Source organism: Lutra lutra, chromosome 8 (genome assembly GCF_902655055.1).
Source record: "Lutra lutra chromosome 8, mLutLut1.2, whole genome shotgun sequence".
NCBI lineage: Eukaryota > Metazoa > Chordata > Mammalia > Carnivora > Mustelidae > Lutra > Lutra lutra.
This window is the reverse complement of record NC_062285.1, coordinates 39,504,975-39,523,821: the sequence shown is the minus strand read 5'-3', so window position 1 is coordinate 39,523,821 and position 18,847 is coordinate 39,504,975. Positions and strand designations below refer to the sequence as shown.

At 49.5% G+C, this 18,847-nt stretch overlaps 1 protein-coding gene across 1 annotated transcript in view; it reads right to left on the bottom strand.

Moving 5' to 3' along the window:
* Positions 1 to 514: 514 nt before the first annotated feature.
* PRMT8 (protein arginine methyltransferase 8) overlaps positions 515 to 18,847 on the bottom strand; it is a 101,948-nt gene continuing 83,615 nt past the window's right edge. Inside the window, exons 7-10 of the mRNA XM_047742943.1 lie at positions 16,705 to 16,820; positions 10,780 to 10,930; positions 2,129 to 2,250; positions 515 to 1,356 (exon numbers count right to left, since the gene is read on the bottom strand). Of these exons, the coding sequence (XP_047598899.1) occupies positions 1,273 to 1,356; positions 2,129 to 2,250; positions 10,780 to 10,930; positions 16,705 to 16,820 (473 nt within the window). The 3' untranslated portion in view covers positions 515 to 1,272. The remainder of the gene's footprint in view (positions 1,357 to 2,128; positions 2,251 to 10,779; positions 10,931 to 16,704; positions 16,821 to 18,847) is intronic.

Genomic DNA, 18,847 nt, shown 5'->3' with positions numbered 1-18,847 from the left:
CACGGAGAGTAGCAGGGCCAGCAAGTCACTGACCATGTTGAGGGAGCAGGGATGAGCCCCTGTGCAGTGCTGCAAACTTTCAGCACCTGGGACAAGAACAATCTCCCCGCTGGCTTTCCATTCAGACCCTGCCCCAGTTTCTCCCCAGGGATCTGGGACCACCGTCTCCTGCTTTGTCCAGGCCCTCCCAGCAGGACACGTACCCAGATTCTCTGGTTCCTGAGCTTGGCCTCCCTCCAGGTTACAGGTAGCTTCCTGTTCTAGAGTGTTCTCGGTTAGCTCACATCTTCCCACCCCCTGGGGGGTTGGCAGGGAACATGCCCTTGGACCAGGCCTGTCGTCATGGTGGCTTCAACCAGGAGCTGCCCTCTGGGGGCCTGCAGCAGCATCTGTTGCTCCTTGGATCTCTCCTTCCAGCGTGGCCTCTCATGTCCACCCTGAGCCCTCCCACCCAGAGCCCCAAGAACACAGCCGGGCCACTGCTTCGCTCTCATGTGCATTTATTGAGCGCCAACAGAGTGCGTGGTACTATGCTCAGGGTTCAGAGACACAGTCTATCAAAAGGAGACCAGAGCCGGTACAGAGAACGTTTCATAGCTGCTTAACATCTGTAAGGGATGGGGAAGGGGGAAAACTAATCACAAAACAAATTCCTATTCGAAAGCAACAGAATCTCCTCTGAGAGTAATATATATTCTACGCACACGCACGCACGCACGCACACACACACCCTGAATGAACACAGACGTATACCCACGTGGTTGTATATGCATGCATATACAGGTGGTGTGGGCAGAGAAACTAATGGGTCTGCTGGAGGCGCGCACGCACGCACGCGCACGCGCACGCACACGCCACCGCACAGACGGGTGATCTGGCTTACGCTATCAAAGACACTACGTGTCCAGGTTCTAGTGAAGCAGTCTGTCCTAGATGCCTGCAGCATGCAAAACTTGGAAGTTCCGGAGATTCACAGTTAAGGAGGACAATGGGTATACGTGTGCACTTTTCCATCCTCGGGGCCCCAGCCCCAGCACTGGAGGCTGGTCTGTGTGGGCGACAGCAAAGCCTCGGTGAAGGGCTCCCAGAGCAGAGTCGGGGAGCTGGAGGCTCTGTGTCCCGTGGCAGGGCCCACGGGAGCCCTGGTGAGTTCACCAATCTTCAAGGCAGAATTTAAAACTCTGGTTTTCGAGCGTGGAGTCCTTGTTACGGAGCCGCAGATGGAGGGAAGAGTTTCTCTTCTTGCTCGCTCTCTGCAGCTTCCCACGTGTGCTAACGCATTTTGTAGTCATTAGATACAGATGTTTCACACAGCTGTCCCTTAAAATCCAAATCTACCGTGAAATCGAGGTCTCGCTGCAAAGGAGGGGCGAAGGGTCCTGGGGTTAGCGTGGTCGGGAGTCGTCCTCCCCCCCCCCCCCCCCCCCCCGCACCGGCTCCTGCCAGTAGGGGGATGGGTGACTACCGTGTTTCTAAGGTTTTCTAGCGAAGGGGTTCCCACGAGCAGCCCTTGGGAATCTATTCTGGTGTCTCATTATCCTGACAGGAAGTGCTTTGATTTCCAACCTAAACCCTTCCTGTTATAATACAGAAGCATTCCCTCTGAGTTCATCCTGAGAGAAAACAGAGTGGGGTGCTTGAGTCTTCCATAGCACAGCCCTCAGAACATTCTTCAGACTCTTTCAACACACAGGCTCGCACCTGCCATTACTCAGAAAGAATCGCACAATCCCCGACCCACCAGGCCCACTGAAGAAAGGCGATCTGAACATCTTCCAGGCCAGCAGAAGCTGTTATTTCCTGGCTTGGCTTGCTCTAAATGAGCTGTACCACAGCCTCTGTGCCCAAAGACCCCAGATGAAGAACTGGAAACTGTCCTTGAGGCTGAGAGGCCAGAGCTGGGCCTGGAGAAAAATCTCTCATCCCTGAGTGTTAAGAGACCATAGCTAGAGGCCTTCAGTGACACCTAGTCTGGCTTTCTACTGCCCCTCCCCCAGTACCTGGTCTGTTGGTACACAAGGCACTAGGGCACCTGGGCAAGGGGGTCCTGGGAGCTGCGGGGAGCCAGCTCCGTGGGTCCCTTCCTCTCTCTGACCCTGCCCCAGGCAGAGATGGCTTCAGCACTCACCACATTTTTGGCATTTGGCTTCATGGATATGGTCCCATAGATTTCTTCCCCCCTCCGGACAGTGAGGTAATCTTCTAAGTAGAAGACAGTCTGCTTCCAGTGGGTGTAGGGGGCATCGGGGGCTGAGGGGACAAGAACAGGACAGGTGGGAAGGAAGGGTCACAGGAGATATCTCCAGAAGGACTGAGGCCGAGACCCTGCCTAAAAGTGCTGGGCTTCTTCTGGGATTCACTGAACCAACACCCAGCACTCTTGCAGGGTCAGGGCCCAACCCCCATAGCCTGCTGCCCCAGAAACCCTCATTCAGCCCCCGTGCTCTTGCTTCCATCGAATTCCCATCTTCTCAGAGCTCCTGATCTTCCAGGGAATCAGAAGAGAAAGACTGGTATCACAAGATCATTCCAAGGGGTGGGATGAATACCCTCTCAGCAACTGAACTCATTAATGCAGATGAAACTCAAAATGCTACTGTTTTTAATTAGTTCAACAGAAGGAAGATATTCAAGCAGTGTAACAGGGAGATTTGGAGGTAAGCCATCCTGGCTCCCCTCAAGTGACATCATGTATGCAAATTCCATAACTAAACCCATGTCCCACCGACAGCCCATCCTATACACAGCTTTCCTTGCCACTTCTCTGCCCCAGAACTAAACCTAGTCTCCTTGACCCAAGCCTGCTGTGAGGTTTCAGCAGTGTCCTCCTAACTGGATCAAAAAGAAAAGGGATGGGGTGCCTGAGTGGATCAGTTGGTTAAACGTCCAACTAACCAACCAAGGTGAGTTTAGCTCACATCATGATCTCAGGATCATGAGATCGAGCCCTGTGTCAGAACCCATGCTCAGCAGGGAGTCTGCTTGAGATTCTCTTCCTCCTTCTCCCTCTGCCCTCCCCTCCTCAGATAAATAAATAAATCTTTAAAAAAAGGAAATGTGGGATAATTCTCATCCCACAGATCCACCACTGGTACACAGCCCACGCCTCCTGCAGGATCCCAAACCAGACCAATGCTGGGGCCTTCCCTGTATTAGCCAATGAATCCTATCTAGCTTCTCTCTCGACACACTACATGCTCAAGAGCCAAATGAGGGGTCCTGCGTATGGGCCATCTTCCTCAGTGCCTCAGTAGGCTCTCCCTTCCTCATTCGTCAAGGTCACTTCCTCTGGGAATCCTTGCCCAAGGCCCACCCTGAGCTTATGTGACCACAGAGCCTATCACACTGCAGTGCAAAGGCCTTTGTCTTTTCTCAGCTGTTTGCTTCCTCCATAAGACTGCAGTTTCTATGAGGACAGGTGCCAGGCCAGGCTTCTTTACTGTGATATCCTTGGCACCTACACTTGCTAGATCTGTAAGTACTGAATAAATGAGCGAGGGCAAAAACCCAAATAAGTTTGTTATGCTTCAAGGTACCATAGATGTTCAATTCCAGTGGAGGCTTTGAAAACTATAAGTAGTAGAGGAACCCATTTTAGTAAGTTCTTCTTGGCCCGTTAGGGTCTTACCTTCCTCCACCTGGATGTAGGACTCCTTGATACCGATTTTCTCTTTGCTTAGGACCAGAGCTAGAGATGAGACTTGGGAGAATATAATAAGCGCCTTTCAAATACTTCAGAAGCCATCATATGGAAAGTCTCATACATGGCCTTATATATGGCATTTGAGGCAGAACAAAGGCTAGTCAATAGAATAACTAGAATGCAAATTTTTAATCCATCGGGAAAAATTAGGGCTGTTCTGCAATCGTCTGAGCTACCCAAGGTCCAGCCTTGAGGTGTGACTACAACTACCACTAACAGGATTTATCGTGCGCTGAGTCAGACCAGGTCACTTCTGAGATCTTACAAACCCCAAGACCTATTTAAATGGTGGTGAAGGGTCTGTCTTTCTTCACCCTTTGCAATAATCTGGCTTGATCAAATGTCAGTGGTTTGGTTAAAGATTTGTGTAGCCTTCAATGTGTGCATTTGGGAAATCAATGCAAACTCAAGGTCATGGTGGGGGAAAAGCAGCCTGAGCACTTAGAAAGAATCAAAGGAGGATCATGAATATGCAGTCTGTGCCTCTTAGATCCTAGATCCCCAAACATACCAGCCTTGGTGGCCTCTAAGCCATACTGCTAATCTACGGAAAATGTCCATCCATCCCAGCACCTTCCCTGCCAACTACATCTAAATAAATGGTCAAAAGATAGTCTCTGGTGTGTGTGGAGAATGGCAGTTTATGACTGACAGCACTCTCGCCCCCACTTCCTCCTACACCAGCTCAGACAGGTGTCTCTCCTGTTCTTAAAGACCTTCAGGCAAGGAGACTCAAGCAGCTTCCTTCTGTCACCTAATCGGATGCCTTAGAAGAGTCCCAGGGATTTCACCGCTCAGGGTTGGCAGCCATCAAGCCTAGGTGTGTCTGATGGTTGTCCAAATGTATACCAGGCTTGGGTTGGAGGAAAGTGATTTTTTCCCCCCTTGACATCAACATCAAAGTTTGAGAACCTCCCCAAACATTTCATTTCTTTGACGGGTCCATTGTTTGTGGGCTAATTATCTAAACCAGGTTTCAAAAATACTAATTCTCTATCGAGATGTCCAGGAGAAATTGATTACAATTCAGATGTCTCGACCCTACTCTTAGAAACTTGAATTCAGTCATTCTGGGGGGACGTGAAGGGGGCAGACTTGCCAAGACTTAAACATCTCCCCCCAGGTGTCGTAGACACACAGCATGGCTGAAATCATGCTGCGAACCCAGTCTTTGCATCTAGTAACATCTCTGGATGGGCAAGAGTGGAAAGGACATTTAATGAGGCAACAGCAGGCCCAGTTTCCTGCCTCCCCATTGCCATGTGTTTGCACTATGACCCTGGCACACATTTTCTACATCTATAGAATGTGGGGTGTGATATTTATAATCCTTTGAGGATTAGATGGGATGACAAGGGGAAAGGGGATACAAAGGGTGACCATAGACAGCTCCAGGTTACTTGTCTTTGTGGTTTAACTATGAAGAGTTCTCCCTTTCACTATGAAAGTGTCCTTAATTGAAAGATCAATTATACGGTCACTGTACAACACACTAAGCCAATGGGAGGGTATCACTAAGCCATTATAATATAATAAGCCATTATGATATCATTCCGATATCATCACTATAGGAAGTGGTGGATATCATTTTGTTTATCCATAATCTATGGTGCTGACCTGCAAAGATACGCTGCCTCACTCTAGTAGTGCAGAATGTCCTCGGGAAGCATCTAGAATGGTGGCAGGTGCAAGGATGAGCATGCAACACAGGGCTGTGGATGACATCTAGAGCTCTCATCAGGGAATAAGTCCCTCCCTCCCTCCCCTGCCCCAACTCTGATCTTCAAAATCATGCACCTGATTTTCAGTTTTCCCTGTTATGAAGATATCTTTATACTCTTAATACCCTGACCCCACACGCCAACCTCCCCTTTTCTCCCTCCCCTTCCCAGTTTCTCTGGGCTCTGGATTGTGAACAGCTTTTGTTCTATATTTTGAAGTGAGTGTGACCAGTGCTGTCCCCAGCAGGCACTCCTCCACTCAAAAGACATCAATTCAGGATGTTTTTCATGTGCCAGCTATGGCCCTAAATTTGGGAAACAGCAACCTGTACAGCCTTGCCTCCCCTTCACATCCTGCAGCCTCAGTGAGAAGGCACTCAGGCTACTGGGTCATCCTCATGACCAAGGACAAGGACGGTAGAGCTCAGGGGGTTGGGGGAACGAATGGCAAAGGCCCCTCCCAAGAATTCCTTTCCCGGTGCTTTCAGAAAGGGAGTGGAATCCTGCTTCCTGTTTCACTTCCCGGTGTCCAAGTGCCTGGTAGCTTTTCCTGAAATTTAGAATATTTTCTAGCTATCAATTTGTAATATAGTCCCTAGAGGATCAGAAGCTTTTTGGAGAATGAAAGACTATGCACCAAGAAGTTTCTTTGACCTGCTACAATGACTCATGGTCACTGGATGTCAAAGCTGGAAGGGGCTGCTAGGCATTGCAGTCCAGCCACATCATCTCATAGATAACAAGCCAGAGTCCAGAAGGTAACCTAATCAAGGTCCATCTCCTGTATCTGGCCATCCTACCTGGCGGACTCCTGGAAAAACAAAGACTCCAGCCCAGGCCTGCTTTCTACTCAAGCAACTGCCCCTCCACCCACTCCAACTGCCCCAAGGGTCCCAGTTCCCACATCCTGCCCCACCCACTGAGGATGGGGGGGCAGCCATGCCCGCTGGCGGGCACAGCCTGGAACGCTGGGCCCCTGTGCCCATTTGCAACAGCTTCTGCCTGGAGCTGCAGAGAGGAGACGCCAGAGCCATTAACAAGGATTGTTTTCAAGCTGCACACCACGTGATATGCTCTCGAGTGGGCCCCCCAGAGCCAGCTGTGGCTGGGCTGAGACAGAAAGCTCGGCAGATAATTGATGGGAAGGTGGCACATACAGCAGGCTTCACTCTGCATGAATTTTGAAAATAGCTGAGACTAAACAATACAGTGTTCTGACATACACATACATGTGATCAAACTTTCTTTAAAAAAAATAGCAAGGGGATAAGGAGTACAAAATTATTCGGAGTAATGTTCATCTAGAGGCTATATGGGGGGGTGATGGGATGGGATGAAGCATCCGTTTCGTTATGTGGCGAGCTCACAGGGATTAATTATGCAACTGTGAATTAACTTACTTATTCATTATAAATAGCATCATTATATCCATTAATAATGTAATTCAGGTTAATATTTATATTCTAATTAGTAGTAATAGTTCATTTCTTGATATTAACTAATGCATTTACATTCTAATAACAGTAATACATTTCTTTCTAGTTACTATTGCGTTCTAGTTAATAATACTTTATTTACATTCTAGTTACTGAGTTAGTGGTGAGTTCACAGGTGTTCATTATATTAATAAATAAACAAGCAAAAATTGAACAGTGACTGACCCAACGATGTCATGAACCAGGAATTAGGGTTAATCTAATTCTGTGCATCTGAGGTCCTCAAAAACAAAAAACAAATACTCTTTTTCTGGGTGGTCAGAGTGCAGAGAGTCTGAAAAGCCCACTGCCAAGCCCACACTACCTGGTAAATATGTATGCCATGTGTTGGAAGCAAAACCCCCTATGGTAACCCCCCAAGTTGGTTGAGGAAACAGATAAGGAAATTATTTCCGCTGATCTCTAACCATATGGGGATGCTGCAGCACAAGGGACCTACAATAGCTAGAAGGCAAAGACCTTGAAGAGAAAAAAGGGCGTATCACACACAGTAAGGATATGGATTTATCTTTCCAGAAAGGCATTGACCATCATCTTGTTCAAGCAGTCATGAACGGCAGCAGGAGCTCTCAGACTGATCTGTGTATCGTAGTCACCTCGAGGGCCCCACTCCAGAGTCTCTGACTCAGAAGATCTGGGGTAAGTCTTGAGAATTTGCATTTCTAACAAGTTTCCAGGTGATGCTGATGCTGCCAGCCACAGACCACACTTTGAGAATCTCTGTACCAAGCGTGGGGAACAGAAGGCTGTAGGACCTCCGGGTGACCTTTCAGACCTAAGTTTCTGGGGTTCTGTGCAAAAAGGAGTCTACATAACACCATAGTTGCAAAAAGACAGATGAGTGAGCTCAGACCTTGATCTACACCCCTAGTCTTTGAGCCTAGGAAACACAGTCCTCATCATCTCTCTCCCCGGGACCTGTGAGGAACTACATGGGGGCTGTGACCACAGAATGGGGCAAAACAGCACCAGTGGGTTGGATGGAGACTTGAATGCTGGGAGCAAATCCTCACCATCCCTCCGCCCAGGGCTGACCTCTTTGATTCTGAATTTGAGATTAAACAATCCTCCTTCATATGGGGGCATCTGGAGTGTTGTCCTTGCCACCACAGAGCCATCTCTGGACAGCGGTCTGGCAGGCTATCTACTTGACCTCAAGAAATGGAAATAAACTCAGGGAAGGGATAAGGGGTAGCGATGGGCTACAAGCTATAGGGCTGGATCCTAGGTTTTACAAGAAGAACTTTTTCCAGAGCACCCCTAGTACCCTTCCTCGTCGCCTACAGCAGGGCAGGCCCCAGGGGAGGCATCATCCTGGAGAGAGTAGAGGCAGGCCCAGCTGTGATGGCTCCAACCCCAGCTTCTAGTCACAGCACGGTCCTCAAGCAGGCTCCTGCTCAGCCCTCCCACTGCTACCATGCTGCCCCACTACTGTGGGGGAGTCTGAATCTCACCCACCCTTCAAAGTCCAGGTAAAACCTCTCTTCCCCCTCCTGACTACCAGGAAGGCCATCTCACCTGCTGCCCCTCTAAGAAGGGCAGTAGCTGAAGATGACCCAAATTGGGGGGTCTCCGGTTTTCCCCAAGACGGGGGGTACCATCCCTGCCCTAGATGGTGGGGACCAGCAGATTGTGGTCTTGGTGGTCAAGAGACACCAGTTCTGGAAAAAACCCTTCTAGGAGGGGTTAGAGAAGTCTTTTGCCCCTCTGTCCACAAGTAAAAGAGGATCACTGTCACCAGGGCTCCAAAAAGTGAATAATCATATCCTCAGATTCTTATAGAACACACTCACCCCTGCCACATGCAAGCTCCCTCGCCCCCAATGACGTGCTCCCACCTCCTGGGAGGACTTCGCAGGCGTGATCAATAGGAACATCTTCCCAAGGGCAGGACTCGGATCTTGATAGACTCATTGGACAGAGATGTGTTTAGGACCTACTGAGAGCCAAGCTCTCCTCTAGACGGCAGCAGGACAGAGACTCAGGAGATGTGACCCCAGCCCACAGGGAGACTGAGAATTGCATAAAAAGAGTGAAAATACTGACTAAACAATGGTACATCTGGCACAGGAATCCCATGTAGTTGTCTCAAAAAAAAAAAAAAATACACTAGCTACACCTGTGAGGCTGTGGAAGGCTCTCCAGGGTATATTGTTAAATAAAGACAAGGAGGCAGAGGGCTGTGCGTTTCCTATGAGCCAACCGGTGTTTTAAAAATGGTGTAGTTGGGATGTGGTACTATACTTACCTAAGATGCCACCCATGGGCGAGCTGGGCAAAGGGTTCACAGAACTCTATGTACTATTTTTGCAACTTTATATGAGAAGTATTTCAAATAAAAAGCCGAAAATACAAAGGTGTATATAGGTATGCAGGTGCTTCTCCACCATTGAAATGTTTGGGAAGGATACAAAAGAAGTCGTTAACATATGTCTCTGAGCCAGAGTTGAGATGCAATGGAAAGAGAACTTTTTCCTTGATTTTTTACACTTTTTTTTTTTTTTACAGCGCCATGACTGACTGACATAAACACAGGATATTAGGGAGCCCCAAGGAGGATGCCTAACCTTGACCAGGAGGGGAGGAGGGCATTCATTAACAGCTGAGGTGGGAGATGAGGCCTGTGCTGGAGTTGGCCAGGCAAGGGGTGGGATGGAGGAGGTGTTTGGGGCCGAACTGTGTCCCCTGCAATTCATGAGCTGTGGCCCTAAGCCCCTGTCCCTCAGAATATGACTGTATTTCGAGATAGGGCCTTTAAAGAGACTGTTAAAATAAGGCCTTTTGGGTGGGCCCTAATCCAGTATGGTTGGTGTCCTTGTAGAAAGAGGGGATGAGGGCACACAGCAGAGGAAAGGCCATGTGAGAACGCAGAGAAGAGGAGGCCACCTGCAAACCAAGGAGAGAGTCTCAGGAGAGACCAAACCTGCGCATACCTTGAACTTCCAGAACTGTGAGAAATAAATGTCTGTAGTTTAAGCCACCAGTCTGTAGTACTTCATTATGGCAGCCTTACTAGACAAATATGGGAGGAAGGAGATGACAAGAGTCTCTGACAAGATCTTCCTGTCCCCATGACGCACCTAGAACAGGGGTTGGCGTGGGCAGAGACAATGGCTTAGAGACTTAAGAAGCCTTGCTAAGCTCAGGGACTGCAAGGTGCTTGGTGTGACTGGGCTGTGTGTGCAGTGAAGGGACATGGTAGGAAGGCAAAGCAAAGGAGGGGCAGTGAGAAATGAGGTGACAGAAGTGGGCTAGGGCTGGGTCATGGAACCCCCACTTACCAGACTAAGAAATTTGGGCTCATCTGCTGCAGGAAATGAAACACCTCTGAAGCTGGGCCAGGAGGGAGAGCACAGATGGTCTTTGGGGAACAGTGTCAGGAGCTTAATGAAGGAAGGATTGGGGTAGAAGCAGCAAAGAGAGGAAGGAGACAGGGAGACATGGGCTCCCTAGGTCTGCAGCCTAGGGAGAGACCCATTGAATCCTGTGGGAGAGTGAGGCAGTGTAGACAGGGAAACCTTACTCCACTCTGTATCCTTGCCCCTTGCACAGAATATACTTAGTAGATGTTCAATGAACAAATGTGCCTTCGAAATGGGGCCATTCACCTCTGCCTCTCCCTGCCCAACACGCACTCTCGGCTCTGGTCTTACCATACCCACTTCCATCTACCTTCTCCTTTGGCAGCCAAAAGCCTGGGGAAGTGCTGGAGAAGGCTTACGAGATGCCAAGCAAGCCCCCCACACCCTGCTCTGGCCCCAGGTCCTGCCCCCACGACAAGGCCAGCCCCTGCCACTTCAGCAAAGCCTCTACAGGGAGGCAGAGGAGGGTCTGGAGTGAGTGCCCACAAAAGGCTCACCTGTGGAAAACCCCATTTTCTTGTGGCACTTGGTAAATTCAATATTAAAATAGGTGACCAGGGCATGGACGTAGTCATTTCGCTGTATCTGCAGGCAGAAGGCAGATGTGAACGACAGCTCTTCGGTCTTCACCGTATAAATGTCCACTTCCTACAGCCCGGAGGAAAGAGAATGCCAACAGTTAGCGCCCCCACCAGGTCTGGGTCTTGGTCAGCAGCTTCCTTCCCTTGGAAGACCACCCACAGTAGACTCTCGGGGTGGGGGGTGGGGTCATTACCCTCGGGGTGGCTCCCCAGTCCACCCATCGCCCTCCCAGTGACTTCCTCCATCCTTTCTATGGTGGGGTATGCTCAGGAAATGGTGCAAACACATTTGAATGTGAGGGGAACAGAATTAGGAAGGTCAGCCTTCTGGGAATGGGAGGGGAGGAGAGGGGAGACGGGGATGAATGAGACAGAGCTTTCCTGAACCTAACTGAGTGGCCTCAGAGCAGTCTAGCTCAGCATCACTCCCTTCATCTAGTGGTTCTCCGAGTGCAGCCCCAGATGAAGGGCATTAGCATCCCCTGGATACAAATTCTGAGTGGGGGTGGGGTGGGGACGGCAGCTCAGACCTCTGTAATCAACACAGCGATTGATTGGTCCTTTTTCAAGCCCTCCCAGGGATTTGGGTGAACCAGATTCATCATTTCCCCATTTTTTGATGTTCAAGTTCTGAGCAACAGGAGACACTAAGTATTATCTTGGGATTGAAGATAGGAGCCCACCTACAGTTACAGGCTGAACTGAGGAAAGTTCTGCTGACCATCTACACCTAGCCTGGATGAAAGAAAGAGAGAGAGAGGGAGGGAGGGAGGGAGGAGAGAGAGAAAGAGAAAAAGAGAAGAAGGAAAGAAGGAAGGAGAGAGAAAGAGAGGAAGGAAGGAAGGAAGGAAGAAAGAAGGAAGGAAGAAAAAGGAAAGGAAGAGGGGAAGGGAGAGGGAGAGAGGTGGAGGGAGGGAGATGAAGGGGGAGAAAAGAGAAAGGAAGAAAGAAAAAAGGGGGAGAAATAAGAATTTTTCAGTTCTGACTGGGGAATGGAAAACACAAAGAACTAATAATTTTAACAATTTCAGTTGGGAAGTAGCTGAAAATCAATGTTGCGTGGGGAGCAAGTATAATGAAAGACAGTTTGCAATGTGCTGTTCTTTTCTGTGTGAAGGATGCTGACCTGCTGTTTGCTGGCTCCGGTGAGACAGGGTAAACCTTCCAAGAGCCCTAGAGGCATCCAGACAGCTTTCTGTGAGGTCTAAGGAAGCTTCCCATTGCTGGGTTTGTATAGCAAGGACCTCTGTCCTGAAGACTGTAAGAACCAGACAGAAACTCTTGTGCCTGGACTGGTTCCAAGGGGTTTCTCCTGAGACCCGGATGATGGAATATGTTGGGGATAATTAGGAGAGGGGTCTGAAGGTGGGGAAGGAAACTAGAGCAGGGAAGACACAAAATGATATAACAGAAATGGCTTTTATCTCTGCATATTTCTAGAACAAATAAAGAGCAGACACAAAGCATTCCAGGGACTTGAAAGAGACAGAGGAAGAAGTTTGGTCAAGGAGGCAAGTCCGATCAGAGCCCTATTGTGGTCTGTAGTGTGGAGCCATCATGTCCTCCAGGGGAAGCTGCAGATCTGATGTGTTGGTTGGGAACAGGATAGAAATGCAGATGTAGGGAAATGGGGAGCCTCTTGGTGATGTCACCTCAGATGCAAGTTTACTGTGCTTCTAGAACCAAGGATGGGGAACAAGAATCAGGGGAATGAGAAGCCATGGGTCAAGCATGCAGAATTTGATGGGATTAGAAAACCATCAGTGTGAGAGCCCCTTTGGTAGCCTCCCTGGGGAGTGGCCATCTGGTGCTGGCTTGAACACCTTTGTGGGACTGATGTGCTCACTACCTGACAGGCAGCTGATTCCATCTCCTGACATCTCCAATGGTCAGCTCCCTCTTCAAAATGAGTGAGGAGAGTACCCACTAGTCTCTGTAACTTCCACCCATGGCTAATGCCTCTTCCACCTCACAGGGGCCCCCTAAACCTTTTCTTCTCCAACATAAACTGTGTCTGTTTTCTCATTCACTTCTCATAAGTCATGATTTCTGACTCCACCACCCTCCTTGTTTGGGACATACTTCTAGCAGCTTCTGATCTCAAAAAGCACACTGCTGGCTCAGACAGCACGAAGTCAGCCAAGCCTCCTCCCTTCACCACATCCTCACTCATGCTCCTTTTTCCTTTTGTCCTGGACACTGAGTGTAGGGTCCTCCATTCTATGTCATCCTGCTATGTGTGGTCCATGGCACCTGTCAGCATATATGACATCCGTTAGCCCTCCGGCCACAGGCTGCCCATGGTTTCTTCAGGTCCACAACCCAGAGCCAGATGTGGTTAACCATGTATGTTAATGGCATCAGCATAGTCCACAAGGCTTCCGGTGCCCACACTCACCGACTACCATCTCCTTCTTCGCCAGGGCCAGATGACCAGGCTCCAGGCTCTTTCCAAGGTCCTCATTTTCTTTTTCTCTTGGTCCCTCTGCTTTCAGCCTCGCCTGATCTTTCCACAGTACATCTGGCTTGTCTCAGCAGCCTGCTCCCTGCCTCCCTGCCCCCACCTACATCAGACTGGAGTTCAGGGCAGAGACTGCCCGTGATGGGTCTGTGTATTCCCGCTGTGTAACCTAGCACTTGACAGTCCTCAGTCTTCTCCCTACTGGCTTCCCTGCTCGACAGAGCTCCTGCTCCCAGCCCCAGGCCTCTTCTCCAAACCAACCCCCTAATCCCTCAGATCCATTCAGACTGCACTGCTCTCTGAATCCAAAACCTTACATGACTCCATATGGCTTACCTACAGATCGTGGACCTGTTGGCCTGAACACAGACAGTGAGCCCCAAAGGTAGGCTCCGGGACACATCTGGACCTGGCTCCTTTCTCTGGGCAGCCCCCTCACTTCTTCACAACAATCAGGGCATGTGCTCACACACACACCATCCCCCTGGATCAGGAGTCCCACCTCCCTAGAGTCCTGCTCCCAGACATGTATCAACCACCGTCAGCTATCGACTCCTCTGTTAGCTGACAGGGTTCACGTCATCCTACGGACATTTGCATCTTAATAGGGGCCCCGAAGGAGCAAAAGGCTTCGAGACAGACGTGATGAAGCTGTACATTAGAATGGTGACAATGGAGGGGCACCGGGCTGGCTCAGTCAGTAGAGCGTGCAACTCTTGGGTTGTGAATTCGAGCCCCACACTGGGCATAGAGCTCACTAAAATGACATGACATGACATAAAATGGTGACAATGGAGGCGGTTGATTTTTGGCAATAGGGGTGGAGCCATCTGCGAAGGTGGCCCTGCTGTGGCTGGGCTTCGGAGATGCAGAGGCCCTCAAAGCTCACGCCCACCCTCCTGTCAGAACCAAAGCCTACAGAGCCAAACCCTTTACCCTGGCTCCCTAGGGCCCAGAGCCCTGCTCTGGAAGGATTTTGTCTTCCTGCTCCAACAGCGTCTCTGACACCGCAGAAGGCCTCCTGCTGACTCGGCCTCAGGGAAGCCCCAGGAAGCGGAGGGTTCTGGAAACATCAACTGCTCAGAAAAGCCCTGGCCTTCGTTATCCCCACCACTAAATAACGTTACAAATGGATGTCTCAGAACAGAAGTCTGGTCAAAACAGAGTCTTAATTATAATAAAGTGTCACACTTTGCAATGTTAATAGCGATGAAAGTAGCAATTAAGTGTGTGAAGAAGGGCAAGTGTTTTCCCAACAGGCTTGGCAAAATGTTGCTTAGCACATCCGCAGGCAAGCTGATGGAGGGGCTCTCCTGGTTACAGAAGCATGCACAGACCGTCCTTACCCTTCCCGGGGAAGAGAGAAAGAAGGGGTGCGGGCAAAGGGAGGGGGGTCAGGACCTCAGCTTCGAGCTCCCATCCTGACACAAACTCGTAGGCCCGGAGTGTGGGTGCCCATCTGCGTCCCCTTCCCCAAGTTCTGTTGCTTTGCCCCTGGTTGCACTCAGGTATAACCAAGGGAAAAAACCTTGGTGGGAGTGGGGAGGCCAGAGTGGCCTTGCGGTGGGGGAGAAGCAGGCCAGCCCACCACGTGACCTGCAGTAGACCCAGGCAAGCACAGTGGCCACGCCTACCATCAAAGGTGGAAAGCCTCCTGGGGCCCCTGCACTTTGAAACAGTCATGCCCTTGGCCAAGGCCATGGTGCACAGATGCCTAACAGTTCCATAAAACTGCCCCATGTCATTTGGGCAAATTCAGTTGCACCAGTTTGGGGGTATACTTCCCTGTTTCTTGTTTGGGGAAGGGAGAGGGAGAGGCTTCAGGGACCATAGGCTGGTAGGAGAAAAACTTAAAGGACACATTTGCTTGCAGTTGATCCTGCCTGGACTTGGAACGGGCCGAGTTAAGAAGTAGCGAGAGCCGGGGCGCCTGGGTGGCTCAGAGGGTTAAAGCCTCTGCCTTCGGCTCAGGTCATGATCCCAGGTCCTGGGATCGAGCCCCATATTGGGCTCTTTCCTTGGTGGGGAGCCTGCTTCCTCCTCTCTCTCTCTGCCTGCCTCTCTGCCTACTTGTGATCTCTCTCTGTCCAATAAACAAATAAAAAATCTTAAAAAAAAAAAAAAAAAAAAGAAGTAGCGAGAGCCCTGTCAACAGAGAGCCGAGACATAGACTCCCAGCTATACCTCTTAGGCAGAATGTCATAAGAAGGAGGCATCAGCTGATGAGCTATGTGAGGCTCAGCTAGTTTTATTAGTCCTCGGAGGTCCCTTCTAAATGCCACAGGGACACTAGGGACCAAGAGTTGTGTTTCTTCTTAGGAGGACTGTGCCCACCGACAAAGGACAGCTGTGAGCCTGGCAGAGCAGCAGTTTACATCAGAACTTCAGGAACCTCATCCCCAGGGGCACTGGACTCTTCCCCCTTATCCACTGCAGATGCTGCTGGGCTCCAGCCCAATACTCCCCACAAAGAAGTGACACGTCCAGGACCAGAGCCCGCAAGTCTGTTTCATTAAGATGGGGGCTGGGTGGGCCAATGAACACTTACAGAATGAACCCAGATTTTTACATTAAAAAGTTAGCTTCAACCATATGAAAGTGATGTCTTTCCAGATTTTAAAAGACCAAGTATCAGTAGTTTATATGGTTCAACATAATATATTAGTGTCTATAGATGTAAATTCGTAGGAAAGAGCTGGAAAGAGCAAGCCAACATGTGAACAGTGTTACCTCCAGAAAAAACATGTGTGGGGTTGAGAGGGAGGGAAGGTCAAGGGGAGCTTTTGTTTTCACTCTATCAAATTTGATATGTTTGAATATTTAATAATAAGAATACACGGAGGATCATTGCGCCAAGGATGCTGGCCAGCTGTTCTTCATTTGCACGGAAGAAAGTCTTGTCAGGAAAGCTGTTAGAGCATGTGCAAATAAGAACACTCGGGAAAGGGGTTGAGGAGCTCTGTCTGGCCAGGTCAGATGTGTGCTTGGAGGAGGGAGTGTAATGCCGATTACAGAGCCGTTGGAGGGATTGGATTGCTTCCCCAAGAGTGCCATCCACCTCTGAATGGAGGAACTTGCCGCAACCTAAGCATACCCTCCTGCCTCTCCACTGATGCCCCCTCCCCCAGGCCCTTCCCCCTGAATCACTGAGGGATGTGACCCGACTCCCTCCCTTCAGCTGTGCCCCCGTGGAGTCCAGTGGCTCTCTCTGTGCCTCTGCCTTGTGCCTCTCTCTGATGGGCAGTCACCTTGGGGTGCCAGGGGATCTGGCCAAGTTGGCCTTGCCTCGCCAGGCCGGGGTACTCCAGGCCCATGGCTTTCCAGGGTGGCACAGCTGGGTTGCCAGCATGCTTGGGCCTGAGCAGGAGGAGTCTACAGACCTTTATTAAACAGGCATTGGTCACCACTTGCTTTGGATCCACGATGTCCACCAAAGGCTCCTTCATGGCAACATCTCGGATACAGGTCATATCAAAGCCATAGACATTCTCCCACCCTGCGAAAACAGAGTGAGCCATGAGGGCCAGCAGCAGGACCCCCAGAAGTCTTCCCAGCCCTCCCGAGTGCTAGAGCACAGTATCCCCAAGCGGGGGAAGGGACAGCCCACATTCCCCTGAAATCAGAATAGAAGAATTGCTCATGGAGTGGAGAGCTTGGCTGGATGTACAGATCCCACTTGATGGTTAGGAAAACTAAAACTCAGAGAGGCTGAAAAACTTCTCTAAGGTCACACAGCTAGAATGCCACAGGATCAAGACTGGAATCCAGATTGCCTGCCTCTTCCTGGATCTATTTTCCCTCTCTCTGAGCCAGCAGCATCTCCTACAAACCCTTATCTGGCACCCACATTTCTATCTTGGTGCCTTTGCTCGGCCATTCTGCGCACTTAGAAGATCCATCTCTCTCCCTTCTCCTGTCTCCACCCACTGAATCTTCAACAAAGCAAAGAGAAACATGGGCTCTTAAAATGATATAGACTAGTTTGAATCCCAGCACCAGCACTTACTGACTAGGCCCTTGTGCTAATTCCCTAACCTCTCTGAACCTCTGTTTTCTCAACTGCAAAATGAGGGGGGAGGGTGGGTCATGAGTCTGTCTTTCTCACATGCCATAATGTACTCACTAAGAATCCATCCCATAAGAAATATCCCCCAGGTAGTGCACAACCAGCCCAGTGGTGCTCATTGGCCCCTTATGGCTGCTTATAAGATGCTTTGAGAGGGAGAAAGATGTAGGATGCAAGGGTGGTGAGTGAAGGAATGCACATCTGATGGCCTAAGACCATTCTTAATTCACGGCAATCATTGCTACCATTGACTGATCACCTAGCTCAAGCCAGACTCTTCATTTAATCTATCCAGCAACCTCCAGGGGATACTTCCATTGACAGTCAATGAAATAGGTTGGGGGAAGTTGGCATCTGGCTCACACATAATATCTGGGTCCAGATCCTGCATTAGGGAGATGGAAGAGCTAGGGCTCACTCTAGCTTGTCCCCTGATCCTTCAGCTGCACTGACCCAGTTGTGACAGCAACCAGGAATGCAATTTCCTCTCCCAGTACTGCAGAGGGTGTGGCCTAAGCAGCAGCTTTAGTTACTGAGCAGCTGAATCTCATTTGTCTGTTTATGCAGATGGGTCCAGAAATGCATCGAAGGAGAGATGCTTTTCTCTAAAATCTTATAGGATTAAATTTCCTTTTAAAATTTGCATCAAGCAAACAGTACCTTTGGGAACTATGTTTCTGTATGTTTAAGAGAGGGGGTGTGTGAGGAAGGAGGTCGGAACAGTCAGTGAAAGCTGTGCTTCTTTGACTCCTTTCTAAGGCACACAAAGACCTTTCTCAGGGAGAAGAGGCAGCAAAAATAATCATCTCCCAGAGGGTGAGCACTTACGAAATTCTGGCTTGAGGATAAGATGCCAGTCATATCCATTAAAGCACATGAGGTTGGTGCCAAATTCCCAGTTGAAACCTACATTTGGAGAAGGAAGCTGCTCGGTTGGCAATGGGACGTGTTTCAGGGGAGACCCCCTTCTAGAGTCTGGAAGTCCCTGGATAAAACATATACACTAAACACACTGTCTTCATTTAAAATCTTTCCTTAAGATACCTGCTGCTGCCATGTTCCTGCTCCTTCTCTCTCTCAGCCCTGCCTTAAGTTGAGGCTCAGGGCACGTTTTGGGCAAATATAGAAGAGAGTCTATGTGCATGATGTTTAAAGACCTGGGCTTCACACTTCAACTCTGGGCTCTGCCATTTATTTGTTATGTAATATTAGCAAAAATTTAGCTCTCAAAGAGTTGGTCTCTTCTTTAAAATAGAGATGATGATAATCACAGCTATTCTATTGGGTTGTCATGAGGGTTAAATGTGATAATATAAGTAGAGTATGTAAGGAGATGCCTGGAACATAGAGCAGCTGATACACAGTGGTTGTTATCATTATGTGATTTGAGCTCTGGCTTTGTCACCATCTGAGCTGTGTTGCCATGGACAGATCAAGCCTCTTCTCCAGGCTTGCAT